The 25658-nt window shown below is 38.9% G+C and overlaps 3 protein-coding genes across 3 annotated transcripts; 2 read left to right on the plus strand and 1 right to left on the minus strand.

Moving 5' to 3' along the window:
* Positions 1-17106: 17106 nt before the first annotated feature.
* On the plus strand, positions 17107-19655 carry LOC150036400 (Tetratricopeptide repeat (TPR)-like superfamily protein). The gene has a single exon (XM_090312885.1). It carries the CDS (start codon positions 17473-17475, stop codon positions 19354-19356), a length of 1884 nt encoding a protein of 627 aa, XP_090169011.1. The 5' UTR covers positions 17107-17472; the 3' UTR covers positions 19357-19655.
* A 1088-nt stretch (positions 19656-20743) lies between these two features.
* On the plus strand, positions 20744-22748 carry LOC120075443 (uncharacterized). The gene is made up of 3 exons (XM_039028841.2): positions 20744-21760; positions 21841-22108; positions 22207-22748. Exons 1-3 carry the CDS (start codon positions 21631-21633, stop codon positions 22427-22429), a joined length of 621 nt encoding a protein of 206 aa, XP_038884769.2. The 5' UTR covers positions 20744-21630; the 3' UTR covers positions 22430-22748.
* On the minus strand, positions 21313-25354 carry LOC120075442 (Tetratricopeptide repeat (TPR)-like superfamily protein). The gene is made up of 2 exons (XM_039028839.2): positions 23203-25354; positions 21313-22778 (listed from the first exon to the last, which is right to left on the minus strand). Exon 1 carries the CDS (start codon positions 25344-25346, stop codon positions 23223-23225), a length of 2124 nt encoding a protein of 707 aa, XP_038884767.1. The 5' UTR covers positions 25347-25354; the 3' UTR covers positions 21313-22778; positions 23203-23222.
* Positions 25355-25658: the final 304 nt, after the last annotated feature.

Raw genomic sequence — 25658 nt, forward strand, 5'->3', positions numbered from 1 at the left:
TCCAATAAACTAAGTTCCTAAGGCTTTTTCATGTAGTTTGAACTTTATGTAGTGATATAAATGTAAATTAAGTTCAAATATATAGCCAAAATGGTCTATAGTATATGAATAAGATTGGGCGCCTTATTCTAGGGACACTATGGATACGGCCCACTTTGTAGTTAGTACAAACGATGTGATCCTAAATCGTTCATATAGAGATATGTGAGTGGGGGCATCCTATGCAATGAGTTTGCATAAGACTGAACTATGAAATAGTCACTTTTTACGTTCTAAATGTCGTTTTATGTATAAAACTGACTATTTCGTTATTTGACGACCTAAGTAACTTAATCTTAATCATGAGCTAACCATAAACTCCTATTCACTCGGAATTATTCTTAGATCTACATAGGTAAGAGCAGCTCAACATCGCTGGCCCAATAAGCCTCCCATTTCAGGGGTAAAATCGGGTGGATAGCTGGGAACATAGGGTGCAAGACGGAATTCACTCCTACTCGTTATAGGGATAGTAGATAGGTTGTTCCCTTTAGTACTGAATCCAGGTCTTGAACAAGGGGCCCCACCCTCTTCTTGGCCCGAGAGGGATTCGGTTTATAGGTTGGACCTTAAACCAATTGTTCATTAGAGGATCAGTGGAACTTAAGGAACAAGATATAGTCTTAGGGGTAAAACAGTTTTTATGACCCAGCCGAGATTACGAACAACCTGTGAAGGATTAGCTTATTAATCATGGTTATATCAAATGGACACAAATATATATATATAGTGAGGGAAGTGCAACTATGGAACTATACTGGAATGACCCATTAGTTAACGAATCTTGATTAGCTCCGTCTAAAGAGTTTAGCCAGCTAATCTTGGATCGTAGGAGCCCATAATCTATAGGTCCATTAGGTTCCCCTACTATCTCATATGGAATAAACTTATAATAGTATGATAGAATGATTCAAATTGTTCGAACTAGGTAAAGAAAGAGAAACCGACAAGTATATGTGATATAGTTGTCGGGTTTTTCAGTTTAGAGATACAACTTTAATATTTAGATGTGATTTGAATATCAAGAATATGAAAATGTTCATATTCGGAAGCTCGAAAATAATGGAAATAGTCAAAGATGTAAAAAGTCAAAGAGTTGACTTTTGCTTTGAAAAGTTAAACTTTGAGCAACCTTATATTCAAATGTGATTTGAATTTCGAGAAAATGAATGCGGATTCATGCTCGGGCGGTCAAAATTAGTCAATACGGAAAATTCATAAAAAGTCAAAGTCAAACTTTTTTCTATATAGTGGAGACATTAAGCCCACTAAGATAGTGGATTATAGGTGTTAGATTTTTATGGATTTGGTTCATGCAATTGTTGCTGGCTTTTTTCTATAAATTGGGCTTTTCAATTTAGTTAAAAGACTTTTTGCCCTTTTTTTCAAAAATTGTTTTTCAAATTTGGGCTGGAAAAAAAAACTATTTTCTTTGAGAATAATTCATAACCCAACCCAAATATCCATCTTATTTCCATCTCTTTTCTCTCCCTCGTTTTCTTCATCCACCGAGTCCCACAATCCGGTTCTGAGTCCAGAGGATAGTAGGTCAACTCTAGTGATGGTCAGGAAGAGTTTGGGTCGAGATTCAGCGAGGAAAAGTTGTTTTCGGGAGCTACAAAGGTTGTATCCTATCCTATTAATTTACTGTTTTCCACTTCAATTTGCATGCTTATTTCCTTTTGTTTAGAAGCAATTAGATTGTAATTAGGTCCTAATTCTGCTGCGTATGTCTCGTGTTACATCATGTGGTATCAGAGCATGCATTAATTATGCTCAATTGCTTTTGGTGGGTGTTTTTTTTTCTTTCTATTCAAATGTTAAGTGAAATATGGACTAAAGTGGATTTATTATGATTTTGGCATTGTTTTTCTTTAAATTTCTTGTGGAAATTTGTAATTGCTCATATGTTTATGAGCATTGATGTGTGGAAAAGGGTTTGTAAATTTGTTGGAGTCATTAGAATTGAAATTAAGCTGTAATTTCTTGATTCCGGGAGAGAGAACAGCAGAAAATTGAAGAAAAATGCATCACAGACCCGAATTCTGCTCCCAGAACTGAGACAAGCTCCCAGACCCAACCGCAGCCCAGATCTGACCCGATTCGGAGTAGCCCGCACGCGTCAGCTGTCGATGAAGTGTCTGGCCCGTTCCGCGACCCGCTCCACCCGACCTGGTTCATAGCTGGCTCGCGCATTCGTCTGCTGCTCGCGACCTGCGCGTTCTGTGGATCCGACCCGCCCCTTGCTCCATGACCCACGCTTTCCGTTCAACCCGACCCACCCTTATTTCATTGACTGTGCCAGCAAGCGTTAACCAGCCGGTCCAGAGGGCATGGATCGGTCTGTTTGACCTGGTTGAGCCGGTTTGACCGATTTAACTTGGTTTTTGGAGTTTTTGGGCCAGTTCGAGAGTTTTTTGGCCGATTCAAGATGGTTCAAAGTGTTTGAAGCTGCTTCAGGGAAGCTAATTGCTGAATTTTGTAATAAATTAGTTATTTGTTTGTTTTAATGCCAAAATCGGTCCACTTTAGTGTTGTTTACCTATTATGCATGTGATGTATAATGTTATTTGATTACGTATGCATATAGTATGTCATATAGTTTTAAAACCCCACCATAAGAAAAGCATGTGACATGCATTTGTTAAATCTTATAAGTGTTATAAAATATATACTATGCATGCTTAGTTTTAATATAAGTGTTATATTAAAGCATGTTTGATTGAAGGAAGCATGTTATAGATGAATGCTCTAGGGTTATAATTGTTATAATTTATTTTATAATTGTTATAAAATAACCTAGACTTCTAAAATCTATAACAAAGATAAGATGCATGCTCATTTAAGGTTAACCGTCGAGCAATCCTAATTTTCATAGAAAATAGGTCTATATCTTGTAAAACCGAAATTACAAGTAAACTCACCCGACAAGATCTTGGCAAAAAGTCAGATAAGATGACTAAGGTTGAAGGTTTTTAAGTTGATGGTTCACGGAACACCTACTACCTGGAGATCGAGCCGGCGTCTGAGTTAGGATAAACTGGTTTTATGAGCATGCGTGAGCAGTGTGAGGTAATAAAATTTGTTTGTCACCTAGAAATCGTAGGTTAAAAATCCAGTATAAAAGTTATACTCAGATGAATCACCTAGACTTAGGATATGTTTAGTAGCCGAAATGTATCGCTAAGTATTTTATACCTTAACCGTCTAGAACACTTCAGCTGGAGAGAAGTAATGTACTTTTAGCTCTAGCGTCCCTAAGAGTTAACACCGTGAGATTCATGCTTGGCTTTGGGTCGTCCTAGATGCAGACTCCATTCGGAGAGTGTTTGCATGAGTCAATACGAAGGTGAATAGGGGAAGTTGTTCATAGTAAGTGGGAGAAGGAAGTGTGTCAACACATCCTATGGTCTCTTCCATTAGGTCGCACTGTAAAATTCCTATAATGCGCCTGGATGTCTGCCCTAGAGCGACCTTACCAATCAGAGCGTTGTATTATAGGATTTGGAACTCCGCGAACTCTAGAAATTGATAAGGTCTCTCAGGTCCGTTTTCATTCTTGTCTTTCCAACTTCGGGAGCATAATGACTTCGATCTTTGAGGTCTGAAAATGGAGGGTCACACTTACGAGAATTACTAAGTGTTAGTAAATTATTCACCAAAGTAGCGATAACTATGTTACTATAGGGATAAGAGTTATTCTGGTGATAGTATCTAGTCAAGATAGTCTTGGTTCAATGGAGGAATAGTCGATCACGGTTATTCTAAACCATTGAAATATTAGTTTTTTTGCTAAACTTGATTGGATTTAAAAGATTAATGTTTTTTTTTACTAAAAAGGATATGTTTTTCTTTTCAGCATGACTAGTTCTCTAGATTAACTCTTAGCTTCCGAGAAACTAAACGGCGATAATTACTCAACATGGAAAAATAATATGAATTCAACACTAGTAATATATGACCTGAGATTTGTCTTAACTGAGGAATGTCCTCAGGCCCCTGCCTTGAAAGAAGCACAAGGTAAATATGATTTACTAGTTGCTGAGATATGTTTAGTGGAGGATGATACCTCAACCTGGATATTGGATTCAGAAGCCACTAATCATATTTTCTTCTCTTTTCAGGAAACTAGTTCCTCGAAAAAGCTTGAAGAAGGCAAGATCACCCTCAAGGTTGGAACAGGAAAGGTTGTCTCGGCCGAAGCAGTGGGAGACTTGACGTTGTTTTTCAGCGATAGATATATCATACTATGTTTTGTATGCACCTCTTATGAAGAGGAATTTAATATCTATCGGTTTTATTATGGAACAAATGTATAAAATATCTTTTGAAGTTAATGAAGCGTTCATTTTCAGAAAAGATATTCAAATTTATTCTGCTATACTTGAAAACAACTTATATAAGTTAAAACCAAATAAAACAAAATTTGTCTTAAATACTGAAATGTTTAGAATAGTTGAAACTCAGAATAAAAGACAAAAAGTTTCTTCTAATGCCTATCTATGGCACTTAAGACTTGGTCACATAAATCTCAATAGGATTGAGAGATTGGTTAAGAATGGACTCCTAAATCAGTTAGAAGACAATTCTTTACCTCCATGCGAGTCTTGTCTTGAGGGAAAAATGACTAAGAAATCTTTTACTGGAAAAGGTCTCAGAGCCACAATACCCTTAGAGCTCATACATTCGAACCTCTGTGGACCGATGAATGTCAAAGCACGAGGTGGGTATGAATATTTCATCAGTTTTATTGATGATTATTCAAGGTATGGTCATATTTACCTAATGCATCACAAGTCTAATTCTTTTGAAAAGTTCAAGGAATATAAGGTTGAGGTTAAGTACTAGTTAGGTAAAACAATTAAGACACTACGATCAGATCGAGGTGAGAAGTACATGGACTTAAGATTCCAGGACTATATGATAGAACACGGAATCAAGTCACAACTCTCTGCACCTAATATGCCTCAGCAGAACGGTGTATTTGAAAGAAGAAACAGAACCTTGTTGGACATGGTTTGCTCAATGATGAGCTTTGCTAAGTTACCTGATTCCTATTGGGGACATGCATAAGAGACTACTGTCTATATTTTGAATAACGTTCCCTCTAAAAGTGTTTCATAAACACCTTATGAGCTATGGAAAGGGCGTAAAGGCAGTTTATGTCACTTTAGGATTTAAGGATGCCCGGTGTCACAATCACTCTTTCGGAAGCTTCTCTTAGCGATTGTGCGGCACTTGTTTCCGCTCACGAACAATTCAACCAACTCGAATATAGACTACCGGTGGCACACCAAGTGCCTCTCGTAACCTCCACCCCCGTTTTAGGAAAACGGTTTTAGAAAACGGGTTTGGAGAAAAGGTTTTCGTAAGAAGTTTTTGTGAGTGTGAATAAAGAAAGAAAGATTGTAGTAGGCTAGAAAGCAATAAGCAACAACAACAGCTTTATAGAGTACTACTCCGGGTATGGGGAAGTGATGATTAGTCTTATCCCCATATGGTGCATTCTGAACAAAAAGTCAACTGGCACCCTTGCATATGCAAAAAGGCGAGTGGTCACTTACAATGAAAATGTAAAGAAAGCAAGCTAACTAAGCTAATACAATACAAGATATGAAAGTATGCTAGAAGGGGGTTGGATCGGGCATGCGGCCATGGGCAACAGGCCCTGGACAAGCATGACCGTGACATTCTCCCCCACTTAATTGGTTGACGTCCCCGTCAACTGACCTTGTTCAAAATCTGTGATGGCTGGAGCTGCATTCTTCAAGTCTTCGGCCCGCTCCCAACTGATCTCTTCGTGGGGGAGATCCTTCCATTTCACTAAGAACTCTGTCAGTTCTCATCTGGGTCTTTCAATACTGCATACGTTTATTCAGGATTTGTGCAACTTCTTTCTCAGCGGAATTCTTCATCGTGACCGGTGGGCGCCTTAGCATGTTTCGTTGTTCATCCTCGGGATCGGGATGATAGGGCTTCAGGATACTCACATGGATGACAGGATGAATCTTTATCCATGAGGGTAACTGAACCTTATATGAGGTTCTCCCAACCTTCTCAATTACCTCCACTGAACCTTCATATTTCCTTACTAGTCGTTGTCTCTCTGGCCTTGGAAACGAAACTGTTCCGGTCGTAGCTTGATCAGGACCTTGTCCCCGGCTTGAAACTCGAGGGCCCTCCGCTTCTTATCAGCCCACTTCTTCATTCTTCTTGATGCTCTTTCTAGGTAGGCGCGAGCTATCTCAGAGGTTTTGCTCCACTCTTTAGTGAAGTTATGTGCCTGAGGACTTTTGCCTGCATAAGGGTGGTCCACCAAGTGTGGCATAAGTGGTTGTCTACCGCACACCACTTTGAAGGGCGTTTTTCCGGTCGCAGAACTCTACTGGCTATTGAAGCTAAACTGAGCCACATCTAACAACTAGACCCAGTTCTTCTGCCTAGCGTCGATAAAGTGACGCAGATATTCCTCGAGCATACTGTTGAAGCGTTCCGTCTGGCCGTCAGTTTGGGGATGATAGTTAGAGGAGATATTCAGTGTTGACCCCAATATTTTGAACAATTCTGTCCAGAATGTCCTAGTGAATCTTCTGTCCCGATCGTTAACAATGCTCGCGGGGACGCCCTATAATTTCGCGATGTGTTTGAAGAACAGCTGGGCAGTCATCACGGCTGTGCACATTTTCGGCGTCGAGATGAAAGTGACATATTTTGAGAACCGATCGATGATAACAAGGATCGATTCGAACTCTCCCACCTTGGGCAAATGGGTGATGAAGTCGAGAGACACACTCTCCCATGGTCTAGAGGGCACAGGTAGGGGTTCCAGCAGACCCGTTAATTTCGCCCTTTCGACCTTGTCTTGTTGGCAGACAAGGCAAGTCTTGGTAAATTGCATGACATCGTCTCGAAGGCTTGGCCAATAGTAGCCTTGTTTCAGAAGGGCATAAGTCCTCTGCCAACCATTATGTCCTGCCCATGGTGTGTCGTGACACTTCTTCATCAGCAACCTTCATAACTCCCCGGATCTGGGGATGTAGAGGCGATTTCCCTTGGTGTATAGTAGATCGTCTTCCACCCAAAGCTGGCGTGTCTTCCCCTCTTTGGCCAACTGTATGATGGCCTGCACCGCTGTGTCCTTTGTCAAGTGAGCTTTGACAGTTTCTCGTACTGTTGCACTCAACGTACTTGCTTGTAAGCGAGCAAACATGCACAGGGCCGCATGTTCGCTCTTTCGACTAAGAGCATCGGCCGCTTGGTTACTTTTCTCTGGTCTATGTTCGAATTGGAAGTTGAACTCTGCTAGACACTCCTGCCACCGTGCCTGTTTCAATGACAACTTCGGTTGGTTGAAGAAGTGGCAAATGGAGTTGTTGTCAGTCTTGCCCACGAACTTGGCCCCCAAGAGATACTGTCTCCAGGTTCTCAAGCAGTGAACTACTGCTAACATCTCTTTCTCGGAGGCAGCATACCTCCGTTCAGCATTGTTTAGTTTCCTACTCTCATACGCGATGGGGTGTCCGTCTTGGAGAAGGACACTGCTCAACGCGAAGTCAGAAGCATCAGTCTCTACTTCAAATGGCTTGGTCACGTCGGCAATTTTGAGGACCGGCCCCTCAATCATCACTTTCTTCAAGCCCTCAAAGGCAGCTTGACATTCAGGAGTCCAGCTCCATTGGCTATCTTTCTTCAACAGTTCGGTTAATGGCCCTATTCTTCTCGAGAATCCTTCTATGAACCACCTATAGTAGTTGGCTAGTCTGAGGAAGGATCGTAGTTCGGTCATGGATGATGGTACCCTCCAGTCTCTAATCGCGGTCACCTTGCCCTCTTCCATACCAATCCGACCACACTCAATCACGTGGCCGAGGAAATTTATGCGCTCTTGGGCAAAGGAGCACTTCTCTCTCTTTACATATAACTGATTTTTACTCAGCTTTTCGAAGACTAGTTGGAGGTGATGTCGATGGTCCTCCAACGAGGCACTATAGACCACAATGTCATCGAGATACACTACAACGAATTTGTCGATGTATTCGTGAAACACTTGGTTCATTAAGGTACAGAAAGTTGTTGAAGCATTGGTGAGACCAAAGGGCATCACGAGGAATTCGAAGGCTCCATATCTCGTGACACAGGTCGTCTTAGGTTCATCTCCTTCAGCAATTCGGATCTGATAATATCCCGACCGTAGGTCCAGCTTCGAGAAATACTTAGCGTCATGAAGTCGATCAAATAAGTCAGTAATGATATAAAGGGGATATTTGTTATGGACTGTGAGCTTGTTCAAGGCCCGATAGTCGATGTACAACTGAAGGCTCCCATCCTTCTTCTTCTGGAACAGTACTGGGGCTCCGTAAGGGGCCTTCGCCGGTCTGATAAATCCTGCATCTAACAATTCGTCTAACTATTTTCGGAGTTCGGCCAATTCTGGCGGGGCCATCCGATATGCATTCTTGGCAGGCGGCTTTGCCCCTAGTAACAACTCAATCTCATGGTCAATACCCCTTCGTGGGGGTAAGGACTTGGGCAAGCTTTTAGGCATGACATCCCGATACTCTTCCAAGACAAATAGAACGTCTTGGGGAATCTCCTCTTCAGTGGATTTAACTGATTCTATCGGGATGGCCATGAACGTGGGTTCGTCGTGGGCCAGGCCTCTCTTCAATTGGAGGGCTGAGATCATAATCACCTCATTTGGCTGCTTGATACTGGCTTGAACTACAGTGGGTGTAGATCCGGTAATGACTAGACATTTGGCGAGGGGCATTGGTATGATTTTATGTTCAAGTAGGAACTCCATCCCCAATACCACGTCGAAATCATCCATCTTGACAATCACGAAGTCAACGAGCCCCTTCCAGTGTCCTAACTTCACCGGAGTTCTCTTCGCTATCCCCATAATCGGTAGGGCTGCAGAATTCACAGCTTTCATCTTCCCTGCATCTCTTTCCCAGGTCAAGTTCAGGCGGCGGGCTTCCGTTTCAGCCATGAAGTTATGGGTGGCCCTGGAGTCGACCATAGTGTTCTTGGACGATCTTTGGTTGACCCAAGCGTCCACATACATGAGTCCTTTCTCTAGTGGCTCCGTCGCCTTTCCTATTTTCTTCTGGAGCGCAGATAAGAATTTCAATGCCCCCATCCAGGGATTCTCAATTACTGCAGCTGGCTCGATTACCGTCTCCTCCAGTTCAGCCTTGTCTTCGGAGATAGAGGCTAATATGGCTTGAAAAGCATTGAACGCAGTTTGATTTGGACATTATGAAACAAGACAGGGGGCGATTGTAATTGTTATGCTGTTGCGGCGGCCCCCGCCAGTTGTTTCCTGATCTCGGTTAGGATGATTTACGTTCCCCCCCTGTGTTCTTGTCTCCTTCTTCAGGTCTGGGAGGACTGGAACAGCTGTTTCTGTTTCCCCCATTTGAGGAAGTTGACTGCTTCCTCACATCTTTCGAGTCAGTGCTAAGGTCGTATAGTCGTTCAGCTGCCGCATAGGCAGAGGGGAGATCCTCTACTCTCTGTTCATATAGTTTTGATTTCGCCCACGGTTTCAGCCCTTCAACAAAGCAAAAGACCTTGTCTTTTTCAGACATATGTCGTATGTCCAACATGAGTCCTGCAAACTGCTTTACGTAGTCCCTAATGTTACCTATTTGCCTCAGCTCTCAGAGTTTTCGTCGAGCCAAGATCTCGACATTTTCAGGGAAAAACTGCGAGCGAAGTTCTTGTTTCAATCTATCTCAAGTATCAATAGTGCATCGTCCTTCCTGTATGTCTGTAAATTGTGATCTCCACCAAAGTTTTGCATCTTCAGCTAGATGCATCATTACTAGTGTGACTTTCGACTCTTCAGTCACTGTGTTCGTCGCCTTGAAGTATTGCTCAAGGTCAAAGATAAAATTTTCCAGGGCTTTTGCTTCTCGCACCCCACAGAAGGGTTTCGCTTCTGGGATTTTTATTCTACTTACTGCCATTGCTCCCAGATGGGGCTTGGTTCCCTATCACTCGGATGGTGAGATTCACCCTAGCACTCACATCCGCTATCTCGGCTCTGACGACGTCAAGGGCCGACCGAAAGTCTTCAGACAAATCGGTTACCATCTGAAGTATTTACTTTTTGGGAGTCGTCCAGCTCTTCGACGCACTCCTCTATATGGGCAACAGAGCCCGATGAGCTATCGCCACGTTCAAAGCTGCCGGACCATGCTGTTTTGATCTCGAGGGTCTCTACTCTCATCATTAATTCTATGACGGGTAATCCGTCTAGACGGCCCACTACCGCATCAATTCCATCGGCTTTCTCAGCAACTTCTTGTAACCGAGTCTCTAGGAAACGAACATTATCCGGGACCTCTCTCAGGTAGAGCATTTGCTCTTCCATCTCTACTAACCTATCCACATGGGACTTGTTCAGGTTCTTCGTCGCCGACATGATCACTTATCTTCCCTCTGTGAGCCGACTTGGCTCTGATACCAACTGTCACAATCGCTCTTTCGAAAGCTTCTCTTAGCGATTGTGCGGCACTTGTTCCAGCTCATGAACAAGTCAGCCAACTCGAATACGGACTGTCGGTGGCACACCGAGTGACTCTCGCAACCTCCACCCCCGTTTTAGGGAAAACAGTTTTAGAAAACGGGTTTGGAGAAAAGGTTTTCGTAAGAAGTTTTTGTGAGTGTGAATAAAGAAAGAAATATTGTAGTAGGCTAGAAAGTAATAAGCAACAACAACAGCTTTATAGAGTACTACTCCGGGTATGGGGAAGTGATGATTAGTCTTATCCCCATATAGTGCATTCTGAACAAAAAGCCAACTGGCACCATTGCATATGCAAAAAGGCGAGTGGTCACTTACAATGAAAATGTAAAGAAAGCAAGTTAACTAAGCTAATACAATATAAGATATGAAAGTATGCTAGAAGGGGGTTGGATCGGGCATGCGGCCATGGGCAACAGGCCCTGGACAAGCATGACCGTGACACCCGGCACACATGTTGGTGCAACATCCTAAAAACTTGGAACATCATTCAAAATTATGCTTATTTGTAGGTTATCCAAAAGAAACAAAAGGTGGTCTATTTTACGATCTTCAAGAGAATAAGGTATTTGTATCGACAAATGCCACATTCTTAGAGGAAGACCACATAAGAAGTCATCAACCTCGCAGTAGACTAGTATTGAATGAAATTTCCAAAAACGCTACAGATAGAACTAGTTCATCTACTAAAGTAATAGATAAAACTAGTACATCTGGTCAGTCACATTCTTCTCAAGAGTTAAGAATGCCTCGACGTAGTGGGAGGGTTGTTCATCAGCCTAACCGTTATTGGACTTAACAGAAACTCAAGTTGTCATACCTGATGACGGCATAGAGGATCCATCGAACTATAAACATGTAATAAAAGATGTGGACTGTGATCAGTGGGTCAAAGCCATGGACCTCGAAATAGAGTCTATGTACTTCAATTCTGTCTGGAAACTTGTAGATCAACCAAATGATGTAAAACCAATTGGTTGTAAGTGGATCTACAAGAGAAAACGAGACCAAGCTGGTAAATTACAGACTTTTAAGGCTCGACTTGTGGCAAAGGGTTATACCTAGAAAGAAAAAGTGGACTATGAAGAAACTTTCTCTCCCGTTTCCATGCTTAAGTCGATTAGAATATTCTTATCCATTGCCACCTTTTATGACTATGAAATTTGGCAGGTGGATGTCAAGACAACCTTTCTAAATGGCGACCTTGAGGAGAATATCTATATGGCTCAACCAGAGGGGATTATTGCACAGGGTCAAGAACAAAAGGTTTGTAAACTTCAAAAATCCATTTATGGATTGAAACAAGCTTCTAAATCTTGGAATATAAAATTTGATACTGCGATCAAATCTTATGGCTTTGTACAGAATGTTGACGAGCCTTGTATTTACAAGAAGATCGTCAATTCTACTATAGCGTTCTTAGTTTTATATGTTGACGATATTCTGCTCATTGGGAATAAAGTAGGTTACCTAACTGACATCAAGAAATGGTTAGCAACACAGTTCCAAATGAAATATTTGGGAAATGTGCAGTATGTTCTCGGGATTCAGATTATTTGAAACCGCAAGAACAAAACACTAGCCGTGTCTCAAGCAACTTATGTAGACAAAATGTTGCCTAGGTATAAGATGCAGAATTCCAAAAGAGGTCTGTTACCTTACAGATATGGAATTCATTTTTCAAAGGATCAATGTCTAAAGACACCTCAAGAGGTTGAGGATGAGACGCATTCCCTATGCTTCCGTAGTAGGGAGCCTAATGTATACAATGTTATGTACTAGACCTGACATATGCTACACAGTAGGGATAGTTAGTAGGTATCAGTCCAATCCTGATATGATCATTGGACTGCCGTTAAGAATATCCTCAAGTATCTTAAGAGAACGAGGAACTACATGCTCATGTATGGTACTAAGGATTTGATCCTTACTGGATATACTGACTCTGATTTTCAAACCGATAAAGATGCTAAAAAGTCTACATCTGGATCAATGTTCACTCTTACGGAGGAGCAGTAGTTTGGAGAAGCGTAAAACAAACCTGTATAGCTGACTCCACAATGGAAGCTGAATACGTAGCTGCTTGTGAAGCAGCAAAGGAAGCAGTATGGTTGAGGAAATTCTTGACAGATTTGGAAGTCGTTCCAAATATGCATCTGCCTATCACCTTATATTGTGATAATAGTGGTACAGTTGCAAAGTCAATAGAACCAAAAAGCCACAAGTGCAGCAAGTATATTGAGCACAAATACCATCTGATCCGAGAGATTGTACATCGTGGAGACGTTGTAATAACCCAGATATTTTCTAAGAAAAACATTGTTGATCCTTTTTACAAAGGTCCTCACGACTAAAGTGTTTGAAGGTCACCTACAGAGTCTAAGTCTACAAAGTTTGTAAACTAGGACAAATGGGAGAACTTTTCGGTATATGCCCTAGTTTATTGTATTCATATGTTTATTGTACTCATATGTTTCTCACTTAAATTCAACATTGTGATACTGCACTAGGAGTTTTAGTCCAAGTGGGAGTTTGTTGGATTTTATGTCCTAAAACTCGTAGTTTGTAAATTAATAAACATATTCTGTTTTGTTTTTAGATAAAGTTGTTATTGAAATTGTAATCTTGAATCCAATAAATTAAGGTCCTAAGGCTATTTAATGTAGTTTGAACTTTATGTAGTGACATAAATGTGGATCAAGTTCAAATATATAGCCAAAATGGTCTATAGTATATGATTAAGGTTGGGCGTCTTATTCTGGGGACACTATGGATGCGGCTCACTTTGTAGTTAGTACAAACAATGTGATCCTGAATCGTTTATATAGAGATATGTGAGTGGGGGCATCCTATGCAATGAGTTTGCATAAGACTGAACCATGAAATAGTCACTTTTTACGTTCTAAATGTCGTTTTATGTATAAAACTGACTATTTTGTTATTTGACGACCTAAGTAACTTAATCTTAATCATGAACTAACCATAAACTCCTGTTCACTCGAAATTATTCTTAGATCTACATAGGTAAGAGCAGTTCAACATCGCTGGCCCAATATGCCTCCCATTTCAGGGGTAAAATCGGGTAGATAGCTGGGAACATAGGGTGCAAGACGGAATTCACTCCTACTCGTTATAGGGATAGTAGATAGGTTGTTCCCTTTAGTACTGAATCCAGGTCTTGAACAAGGGGCCCCACCCTGGCCCGAGAGGGATTCGGTTTATAGGTTGGACCTTAAACCAATTGTTCATTAGAGGATCAGTGGAACTTAAGGAACAAGATATAGTCTTAGGGGTAAAACAGTTTTTATGACCCAGCCGAGATTACGAACAACCTGTGAAGGATTAGCTTATTAATCATGGTTATATCAAATGGACACAAATATATATATATAGTGAGGGAAGTGCAACTATGGAACTATACTGGAATGACCCATTAGTTAACGAATCTTGATTAGCTCCGTCTAAAGAGTTTAGCCAGCTAAACTCGGATCGTTGGAGCCCATGATCTATAGGTTTATTAGGTTCCCCTACTAGCTCATATGGAATAAACTTATAACAGTATGATAGAATGATTCGAATTGTTCGAACTATGTGAAGAGAGAGAAACCGACAAGTATATGTGATATAGTGGTCGGGTTTTTCAGTTTAGAGATACAACTTTAATATTTATATGTGATTTGAATATCAAGAATATGAATATATTCATATTCGGAAGCTCGGAAATAATGGAAATGGTCAAAGATGTAAAAAGTCAAAGAGTTGACTTTTGCTTTGAAAAGTTAAACTTTGAGCAACCTTATATTCAAATGTGATTTGAATTTCGAGAAAATGAATGCGGATTCATGCTCGGGCGGTCAAAATTAGTCAATACAGAAAAATCATAAAAAGTCAAAATGTTGACTTTTTGGTCAAAGTTTGACTTTGACCAATTGACTATTTTGCCCTTTGGCTAAAGTTGGTGGGAAAATCCAAACTTTTGTTGGATAATTCCACTAACAAAATAGTGGGCTAGGTGTTGGCTTATAGTGGAGACATTAAACCCACTAAGATAGTGGATTATAGGTGTTGGGTTTTTATGGATTTGGTTCATGCAATTGTTGCATGGTTTTTTTCTATAAATTGGACTTTTCAATTTAGTTAAAAGACTTTTTTGCCCTTTTTTGCAAATTTTTTTTTTTCAAATTTGGGCTGAAAAAAAAAAACTATTTTCTTTGAGAAAAATTCATAACCCAACCCAAAGATCCATCTTATTTTCCATCTCTTTTCTCTCTCTCGTTTTCTTCATCCACCAGGTCCCACAATCCAGTTCTAAGTTCAGAGGATAGTAGGCCAACTCTAGTAGTGGTCCGGAAGAGTTCGAGTCGAGATTCAGCGAGGAAAAGCGATTTTCGGGAGCTACAAAGGTTGTATCCTATCCTATTAATTCACTGTTTTTCCACTTCAATTTGCATGCTTATTTCTTTTTGTTTTGGAGCAATTAGAGTGTAATTAGGTTCTAATTCCGCTGCGTATGTCTCGTGTTCCATCACTATTAGCGTCTATCAGTGATAGACTTATATCAATTTCTATTACTGATAAATGTTGATAAACTTCTATTAGCATCTATCTATGATAGACATTGTTATCTAAAAGCAACAAAACTTAAATCTATCCAACTTCATGGGTAAATCAATTTTAACACCAAAATTTAATGAATGTTCAAGAACCAAACAAAATTAACTGAAAACGTCCCAAAATTTTACCCCTAACGACCAAAACTTTGGTGAACTCTAGCGCTAGCAGTGATAAGACAGCGGTGACGAGGATTGGGCTACATGGATCTAAGAGTTAGAGGAAGAGAGAATGAATCGGGTAGAAAGAGAAAAATCGGCTCACTGACAGCAACGTATAACCAAATCTACGATGTAGACTCAATCATCGGTGGATCGACAGTTGGGCATAAATACTGGACGCTAGAGTGCATGGGTTATAGAGAGAGACCAAGATTAGACAAAAGAAGAAGGAAAAAAAAACGAAAAAGGGGGAAGACGGAGAAGGGGAAAGATGATTAAATTATATTATTTTATGTAAATAGTTTTTCTTATTTTTCTATTTTTGAAAATACTCCAAAAAAAACTGTAGTTTTAAAATAAAGTAAGAGACAACATTCTTCCCAATTAAATTTTGTAGAAACTTTTTTTTATTTTAATTGTATGGTAAAAGATTCATTTTAAATCAAATACATTCAAAAATTTTCCAAAACTAAATGGAAAAAAATAAATAACAGACCAAACTCTAGACTAGAATCATCTAATATCCATCTTCACATTTGAGTCCCCACAAAGTCCACCAAAATATAAACTATTTGGATATCTTCAATAATTCAATGAAGAAGTTCTTCGTTTATCTTCATACTTCTCCCTCTAATCTTCCTCTTCTTCTTTGTAATATGAGTCACTTTTCTATTGCATTATTAACTATTGTGCTTCAACATCTTAGATGTTGCTTTTTTTGTATTGTATTTCAGTATTTGTATTCTATTTTGTGCTATTGTTATTAACTTATATGCTAATTTTATCTATATCCTAGATTTTTTTAAAGAAAAAGAAAACATATCTTCAACGTATCAGTATTCTCGTTTTTTAGAAATATATATATTAAAAAAATATATAAAAAAAATGATGCATCCTTAGATATATCCGTATCTTAGTTTTTTTTTAAAATTGAGGAATCACCATATCCGATCGTATCCGTATCGTGAGCCGTAACTGTGCCTGTGCTTCGTAGGTTTGTATACTACTCTATTTTTACAAATAATTTTTTAAATGACCCTAAAATGACATTTGTTTGAGTGTTTCTTTCTTTGTCTTTGTTCAATGTCTTGTTTTTTTAGTGTTTTGTTTTTGTCTTATTTTTAGTTGTGACTATGAGGTCTTCTGTCTTTGTAGCCATAAAACTCACTTTTAGTCTATGAACTTCTGTAAAAATAACAATTTAGTCTATGAATTTTTTATTATAATGATTTAGTTTCTCAACTTTCAATTTTTAACAATTTAGTTCTTAAACTTTACTATATAACAATTTAGTCCTTGTACTTTGAAATTTGTACCCTATTTTAAAAATTAGTGTTAATATTTAATGAGATCTCTTGCATAAATAAACCAATAAACTAATTAAAGACTCGATATTTTTGTAAAATATAAAGTATGCATCATAAAACAATAAAAATGAACATATAATTTTGATAAATTTGTTTACATTGGGGACTAAATTGTTGCAATTTTAAAAGTACAAGAATTAAATTGTTACATACTAAAGTTCATGGATTAAATTGTTACAAAATTAAAAGTATAGAGACTAAATCATTAAAAACAAAAGTTCAAGAACTAAATTGTTGCTTTTAAAATAATTTGGGACAAAATTGATTTTTAACTTAATAATATGAGAAATTATTTTAAAGAATAAAACTACTAAAAATATTCACTTAAATTAAAATAAATATTTTAATTTATTTTTCTATATTTGAAAAGAATCCTAATAATAATAATAAACTTGTTGAGGTCACAAACTACTCACCCATGCTTTGTTTCAAGGAAGTAAATACGAGCGGGAATGCGAGGGAAGAAGATTGAATGAGAAGCACGATCGAGAGAGCAAGAAACAGAGCGACACAAGCAAAAGTCATACATCCTCCTCTTCATGGCATAGTGTTCATACTAACGAAGCAGCCAGTCCCAAGTTCGTCCGTTTTGAGGCAGTAATGTGAACAAACACCACAGTGGCTTGCTTTACTTTTCTTTCCGGCAAGGCAATAGCCCAATTTCATCTCGGAATTTGAAGCATATTAGCATCTCATCACAAACTTTTGGATTTGGGGCAAACGCTACGAACATTACCCTGCATTTGAAAGATAATGGTAGATGGTATTTCTGTCTCGATGTTGCTCCTTGTTCCTGTTTCCTTTCAAAAACTCCACCCGCCTTCACTGGGATTCTTCAATTCTATACAATTTCTTCATCCAGTCAAGAACACAATACCCACTTCTTCTTCGGTCATTTCGCCTGACCCGTCAATGCCCAACTGCAGAAGCGCTTGTTTCAGCTTTATTGATGGCTGTAAACTCTTGCACTTCCATCTCCAATTGCCGGAAAATTCATGCCCGAGTAATCAAATCTTTTCTTTATAGAGAGGGTTTCATTGGGGATCAGCTGGTCACTTGTTATAATAAACTGGGTTATGTTGAAGATGCACAGAAGCTGTTTGATGATATGCCTGTTAAAGATTTGATTTCTTGGAACTCACTGATTTCTGGTTTTTCTTGGTGTCTTGATATTACTCTCGAAGCATTTTATACCATGAAGTTTGAAAGGTCAGTTAAACCCAATGAGATCACAATTCTATCGATGATATCGGCTTGCAATGGAGCTTTGGGTGCAGGGAAATATATTCATGGCTTTGCAATTAAAATTGGTGTTTCTTTCGAAGTTGAGGTCGTTAATTCTCTCATTAACATGTATGGAAAGTCTGAAGATTTAACATCAGCTTGTAGATTATTTGAGGCCATTCCAGACCCAAATACAGTATCTTGGAATTCAATCATTGCTGCCCAAGTTACCAATGGCTGTGCACGAGAAGGAATTGATTGTTTCAATAAGATGAGAAGGTTTGGAATTGAGCCGGATGAAGGAACTATCCTGGCACTGCTTCAAGCTTGCCTACAATTGAGTGTAGGAAAATTGGCTGAAAGCATTCATGGTTTAATCTTCTGCTCTGGTCTAGGCGCAAAAATCACCATAGCAACTGCACTTTTAGATTTGTATGCGAAATTAGGAAGATTAAGTGCTTCATGTGACGTCTTTAGGGAGGTGGGTTGTGCTGACAGAGTTGCTTGGACTGCCATGCTTGCAGGATATGCAGCACATGGATTAGGTAGAGAAGCAATCAAGCTTTTTGAGAGCATGACCAAGAAAGGTTTGGAGCCTGATCATGTGACTTTTATTCATTTGCTTAGCGCATGTAGTCATTCAGGGCTAGTCAGAGAGGGGAAAAGTTACTTCAGTATGATGTCTAAAGTGTATGGAATTGAGCCTAGGATGGATCATTATTCATGTATGGTTGATCTACTTGGTCGCCGCGGACTTTTGAACGATGCTTATGACGTGATACAAAACATGCCTATGGAGCCCAATGCTGGTGTGTGGAGTGCTCTTCTTGGTGCTTGTAGGGTCTATGGTAACATTGAACTTGGTAAGGAAGTTGCAGAGCATTTGATTAATTTGGAACCTTTGGACCCCAGAAACTATATCATGTTATCAAATATGTATTCTGCATCTCGTTCTTGGAAGGATGCTGCCAAAGTTAGGGCCTTGCTAAAGGAGAGAGGTCTGAAAAGAACCCCAGGATGTAGCTCCATTGAATATAGAAACAAGATCCACCGCTTCTTTGTGGGCGATCGTTCTCACTCTGAGACGGGTAAGATCTATTCCAAACTCGAAGAATTGCTTGGAAAAATAAGGCAAGCTGGATATAGTTCCAAAACAGAATATGTTCTGCAAAATGTTGAAGAAGAAGTCAAGGAGGATATGATAAACAAGCACAGCGAGAAGTTAGCCATTGCTTTCGGGATTTTGGTGAGTAAAGAAGGTGCACCTTTAATCATCACAAAGAATATCAGAATTTGTGGAGATTGTCATACCACTGCAAAGCTCATATCATTGATTGAGAAGCGTACCATTATTATCCGAGATCCAAAACGCTTTCATCATTTCTCTGATGGATTGTGTTCTTGTGCAGATTACTGGTAAGTACTTGTTGTGCTTCATAATGGTGCTAATGCTTGTTTGTGCCTTATACATATAGCTAAGCTACGTTCATCAATAACTTTATCATTTGTTGCGCTAAATTAACCCTGTTTTCGATCTGCGGTATGATAGATTGATTTAGACTTTTCTTATATTGTTCATTATGTCATAAAAAATAAGTATGATCATGTATTGATTTAGGCTTCTCTTATAGTCCATAGCACGAGTGTGTGCTGGGTACCGTCAAGAGTCAATGTCCACATATTTCCATACCAATATAATATTTTGTGTATTTTACGTAAGTTCTGATGACTTTGCTTTTCATTTCACCCAAAATGCTTCTTACCAATAGAGATTATTGTCTTCACTTGTATATAGTATACTCGTAATCTTTTTCTTCTCTAACCAACATGAGATTTTAGTTCTATCTCCAATAGATTCCAAGTCAAAATGGATTGACATGAGTTAAGTTTGTCATATTATATCATCAACTCTCACAGTTTAAAACTTGAGTTAACTTGAAAAAATTATAATTATGGATTTCAAAATTCACTGTGGACCATCCTTCAACCTAGGGTGTAATAGGTATAATTTTCTGTTAAAGCTTTAATGTGTTAGGTACCCATAAAACCCTGTCTGTTGGTGAATGGAAAAAAAGAGAGAAGCAAGATTTTCCTAGATGTTTCCTTGGTAAAATGCCTCTCAAAATGATTTAAACCCCAGCTATCTTTCTTGTAATTTATTGTAGTTTATTTAGTTCCTACCATTTTTATTACTAAAATACAAACACTAGCTTCTCAAATTCTATTTTTATAATTGAATCAATTTAGACCATCTATTAGAAATTCGTTTCAAAATTGTTAATGCACAGCTTCTATACATGCATAAGATTTTTTTAAGAATTAATGTGGATTAGAGAGAAATGCATTAGTCAAATAGATAGTACCAGTTTTTTCATTAAAACGTTTTTTCATATGGTCGTCTTCCTCTATTTTTCTTTACTTATTTATAAAGCATGTGACCATTTTTGTTGCTACTTTAGTGAAATTTTTGGAGAAGTCATAATTTTATTTAGGTGATTTTAAGTTGAATTGAAATGGAATTAAGTGAAAATAGTTCTAAAATCATTAACAATTTGGCAAAATTGATTAATTAATGAAAGTTGAAGATTTAAATTGATATAAATATTAATTTGATGTTTTAATGCATACAAATATAAAAGCTTAGATATATAAATAGATTTTGTTCTTACATATACAGCATGTAGAAATAAAATAATTGCCCATGAAATGTGAATATGTTTCTTAAAGGAAAATTTTTATATAGTCTAGTAAGAAGAACTAATTAAGGAAGTAAAAATGATATTTTAATCCAAAAAAGAAAAGGAAAGGAAAAAAACAATTGTTCAATGAACTATTCCAATAACATGAGCTGCTGATGTAGTGTTCAAGATTAATCTTAATCTCTTGCGAGTCAAATGATGGTGGAAACTCACTTTATTATGATACTTGTCTTCACACACTCTAATATTTAAGTTAATATTAAGTTGAATTGGTGTCAATATGAATTTGGGTAGGGTAGTATACTTTGTGAAGGAAAGGTCTTGGCCTCTATAGAAGAGAGTACGTGTCAAATCCTTTCAACTATGTTTGATGATTTGTATTTAACGTAATAGAAGAGATTACACATCGGCATTGTCTCTATAGTTAAGCTGTCCGAGCTCATCCCTGGTCAATGTTAACCTTAGTGTGGTTCGAGCTGGGGGCTTGAACACATACATGTGGTTTGGGTCACACGACCAGTGTTGATTTATTCCATAACAATGATGATATATTGTTACTGAATTTTAAATTGAACCATGTAACCCTGCATTTAGCCACTAGAACCAGTGCATATGGGCGATTCTTTTTACCATGTGATGACAAACTCTGTTTCTATCTAATTACCACACCCAACCGATTGCACTCCACAAAACACACACATTAATTCCATCCCACTTCTTATCAAAACAACAGGCAAGGAAAAGAGAGTTTAAAAAAATAATGTTTTACCGGCCCTTAAAAATTTTACACACGGCTGGAAGGATAAACATCCGATGATGAACAGAGCCCCTGACTTGTCGGATAAACCTCCACCGAACCCATTTCAATCGATCCGACCCATAAAAAGGAACATCCTTTAGAATATTCCTCTGCCATGTCCCCTCTGACCCCATCTCTTCTTTCTCCATTTTAAACCCTCAAAAACCCACAACGCTTCTGCCTGGAACTTTTCATTATGAACTACTCTTCTTCTCCTCCTCTCTCCGACCAACTTCACCTCCTTGAGAAAGTCGAGGTTTTTAAACTCCATGGACGTGATAAAGCTCGCCGGAATGTCCTCCTTATTGTCGGAAAATACTTTCCAGGTATTGAAATTAAATTATCCTTCTTGTTCTTCAAAAACAGTGTGTGTGTGTGTGTTGATTCATCTCTGTTTTGGTTTCAGCTCGGTTTGTGAGCAGCCAGGCTGTGAATGTCTATTTAAAGGACAAGATTTTCCCCTTCCTCAAAGATGATGGGCCTTTCACGGTGGTGTACATTCACACTGATGTTCATTGGACAGAGAATTTCCCTGGAATCTCAAATCTCAAGGCAATCTATGAGGCTATTCCAATCACCATTAAGAAAAACATTGAAGCTGTTTATTTTCTCCACCCCGGCTTGCAGGCCCGTATGTTTTTCGCTACCGTCGGTCGCCTCATGCTCGACGCCGAGTAAACATTCTTCCTCCCTATAATTGGAACATCCCATCGCATATAAAGGCAAAAAGATCAAATCTTTATGGTGGGTTCTTGAATTTTTTGACTTGCAGGTTGTACAACAAGGTGAAATATGTGAAAAGAGTGGAGTTTCTTTGGGAATATGTTAGAAGGAAAGAGATGGAGTTACCACAGTTTGTGTATGATCATGATGAGAAATTGGAGTTTTGTCCAGTGATGGACTCTGATTTAGAGAATGATTATCTCAGGCTCTTCTCCCCCTCGCCATCTGTGGATGCTGCGGTTTCTACATACTCCATGAGGTGTTTTGCTTGATGAAATGAAGACTCAAAGATGGGGTTGGGACACAGAGGTCTTTTTGGGTTTTGTTGTAGGAGTTTTTTGGTTAGTAGTGGCAGAAAATATTGCAAATGTTGTAGATTTTCTGCAGGCAAAGTTAAAAGGTTTATGAGCTTTCCTTGTGAAGAAAGTAACAGTCAATACTTTACAGGAGAAGCAGTGAATAGGGTTAAATGAAGTTGCTCTGTAATAAAATATATGTTCATGTCAGATCTCTAAATGACAAGAATTCAGACTTTGTAATGGGTTGAGGAGGAGGGAACATGCTGGGATATCAGATACTTTGTTTGTTTCAGGGCTGGTTGTGCTTTTGCTTTGGCTATATCTGATGCAAGATGACCCAAAATAAATAAATAAAATATATATGCCACATAATAAGAAATGCTAGTTGACACAATAATGGAAGGACTGCATTGAACTATAATTTAAATAAAGGACTACATTGAATCGAATACATTATTGAATGTACGTAATAAATATATTGAACTTGTAATTTAAACTCTCATTGAATCACCTATTCTAAAAATAACTAGCTTGAAAATTTTGGACAGGACATGTTTCTTCCAAAATGCATGTGGCAAAATGTTAGCAAAAACATTGTTTCCTTAGAATCGAGGGGAACAGATTAGGAAATACTTCACGGATTCTCAGCCAGAAGTCCATGATAATATGATCTTTATCTAACTTGGCAACAGGTGAACCAAATACGGTAAGTGGGAAGGAGATGAGATAGATCAAATCATACATACCTATTATTGAATTGGTAATCTTATATGTAAAATGTCATAGAATCGATATCTTCGGGCGATTCATAACATTCATCCTTCATATGTTTTCTCAACATTCTTAACTCTGAACGTATGTAGACAATTTGTGGATGTATTTGGTCACCAACTACAAACACATGAACCTGACTTTTCAATTCAATCCAACTACAACCTGGTTCCTTATTCACCCCTCGAAGTTTCATCACCCTTCTCACCCGTTCGACATCATCAGACCTTCCCAGTGCAACATAAATGCTAGACAATAATACATAAGCAGATGATTCTTCTGAACCTAACTCCATTAGTTTCTCCCCTGCATATGCTCCCAATTCGTAATTACGATAGTTTCGACAGGCTCCTAATAAGATACGCCATAAACACATACCATGATCAATAGTGGCAGATTCTATGAACTCTTTGGCTTCCTCTAGCTTACCTGCACGACTCAAAATATCTACCATGCAAGCATAATGCTCTACTCTTGGAACAATGCCAAACTCATCGAGCATCATCTTGAAATAGATCTTACCTCTTTCCACCAATCCCATGTGGCTGCACGCAGAAAGAACATTCACAAAAGTAACATAATCGGGTTTTGTAGTGCCTTGCCGCATCTCTTCAAAGAGTTCAAGAGCTTTCAAACCCTCGCCATTTTGAGAAAGACCGGATATCATCGCATTCCATGACACAATATCTCGAGTAGGCATCCTCCTAAATACCAGGTTCCCGTCTTCTAAACTACCACACTTTGCATACATGGTAGAAAGAGCACTACCTATTGGAACTTCAAGATTGAATCCATATTTAATTGTCCGGGCATGGATTTGCTTACCTTGTTCTAAAGCAGCAAGGCTTGAACATGCTCTCAAGACACTAGCCATGGTAAGCTCATTGGGCAGAATCCCTTCCATCTGCATTCTACAGTATAGAGTCAGAGCAGTTTCATTTTCACCATTTTGAGCATATCCTCCGATCATGGAAGTCCACAAAACAATATCCGGTTCTTTTAAATAATCAAACCCCTTTCGGGCATCAACTAGGCTTCCACATTTTGCATACATATCAACCAAAGCTGTCATGATATATATCTGAGATTCATATCCCACCTTCAAGGAATATCCATGCATTTGTTTCCCCTCTTTCAGAGCACCAATGTCACTACAAGCATTGATCACCCCAACAAAAGTAAACTCACTAGGCTTATTCCCATTAAAATGCATATAAGAAAACAACTTTAAAGCCTCGTGCGAGTCCCCAGCTTGTGCATAGCCAGTTATCATAGCTGACCATGTAATAGAGTTCTTATCACCAGACAACTCAAATGTTTTAAGCGCATCATCTAAACATCCACATTTACAATACATCGTAACAAGAGCATTCCCTACAGAAACAATTGATAACAACCCACTTTTAAGGGCAAGACAATGAATTTGCTTACCATAGTGAACAAGTTCAGGAACCGTCAATGCACTAAGCACACCGGTATAGGTAAACTCATTATGGATCCCCTCTTCACGACGCATCAATAAAAACAGCTCCCAAGCCTCAAAAGCCATCCTTTCCATCGCATACCCTGAAATCATAGTAGCCCAAGAAACAGAATTCCTTTCAGGAATTCTGTCGAACACCTTACGAGCCTCCAGCAGACACCCAATTTTGCAATACATATTGAGAAGCGAACTGCCAACAAAAACATCATAAAAGCTAGAAGTTTTGATCGCAAGCGCATGGGCCTGTAGACCACCGAAAGTTTCGAGTGAAGTTGAAGCAGCAGTGAAAACCCCAGCAAAAGTATGGGCATTGGGCAGAGTGTTCTCCGTTCTCATTCTCTGAAAAAGCTCCATCACAAACGAAGAACAAACGGGACCCTGTTGAGAGTGGCCATTGATGAGGCAATTCCATGAGACGACGTCTTTGTTGCTTATACTCTCAAAGACGAGCTTGGCCTTAACAAGGCATCCACATTTTGCATACAAGTTAACAAGACTGTTGGTTAAGTAAACTGAAGAGAACGAACCAGTTCTGAGGAGTTGAGCGTGAATGGCTTTGCCCTTCTGAAGATCTTTCTGATGGGTACACCGCAAGAACAAATTGAAGAAGGAGCGATGCTGAGGAAGAAGATTCATCAACTCTGCTTCGATTCCAAATGAGGCGCGGCGCAACCAATTCCATTGCCATTTGATATTGGGCCGGTCCATCTTTGGTCCACTTTACTTTTAGCCCAATACAGTTATTGGGTCGACCTACAACTCCTGCCAACAATGCTCGAGGTTAAAATATGGAATTATTATAGACTCGGACCATTTTCAGAACTTATTTTCATAAATGTTCAAACTTTTTTAAATTTTCGTATATAAGATTTAATAAATTTTTTGGACTAAAATATCCATGATTGTGGTAGGTGGCTGGAGAGAAAGTGGTATTGGAAAAAAAATCAT

Source organism: Benincasa hispida, chromosome 4, assembly GCF_027475165.1.
Source record: "Benincasa hispida cultivar pf3 chromosome 4, pf3_genome.v1.1, whole genome shotgun sequence".
Taxonomy (NCBI): domain Eukaryota; kingdom Viridiplantae; phylum Streptophyta; class Magnoliopsida; order Cucurbitales; family Cucurbitaceae; genus Benincasa; species Benincasa hispida.

Excerpts from the sequence above, each read along its gene's own strand:
- LOC120075442 (XM_039028839.2), bottom strand. The coding sequence starts at position 25,346 with ATGAATCTTCTTCCTCAGCATCGCTCCTTCTTCAATTTGTTCTTGCGG.
- LOC120075443 (XM_039028841.2), top strand. The coding sequence starts at position 21,631 with ATGAACTACTCTTCTTCTCCTCCTCTCTCCGACCAACTTCACCTCCTT. Across the intron at positions 21,761-21,840 it reads TGTCGGAAAATACTTTCCAG|CTCGGTTTGTGAGCAGCCAG; the intron begins GTATTGAAATTA and ends TTTTGGTTTCAG. Across the intron at positions 22,109-22,206 it reads CGCCTCATGCTCGACGCCGA|GTTGTACAACAAGGTGAAAT; the intron begins GTAAACATTCTT and ends TTTGACTTGCAG.
- LOC150036400 (XM_090312885.1), top strand. The coding sequence starts at position 17,473 with ATGGTATTTCTGTCTCGATGTTGCTCCTTGTTCCTGTTTCCTTTCAAA.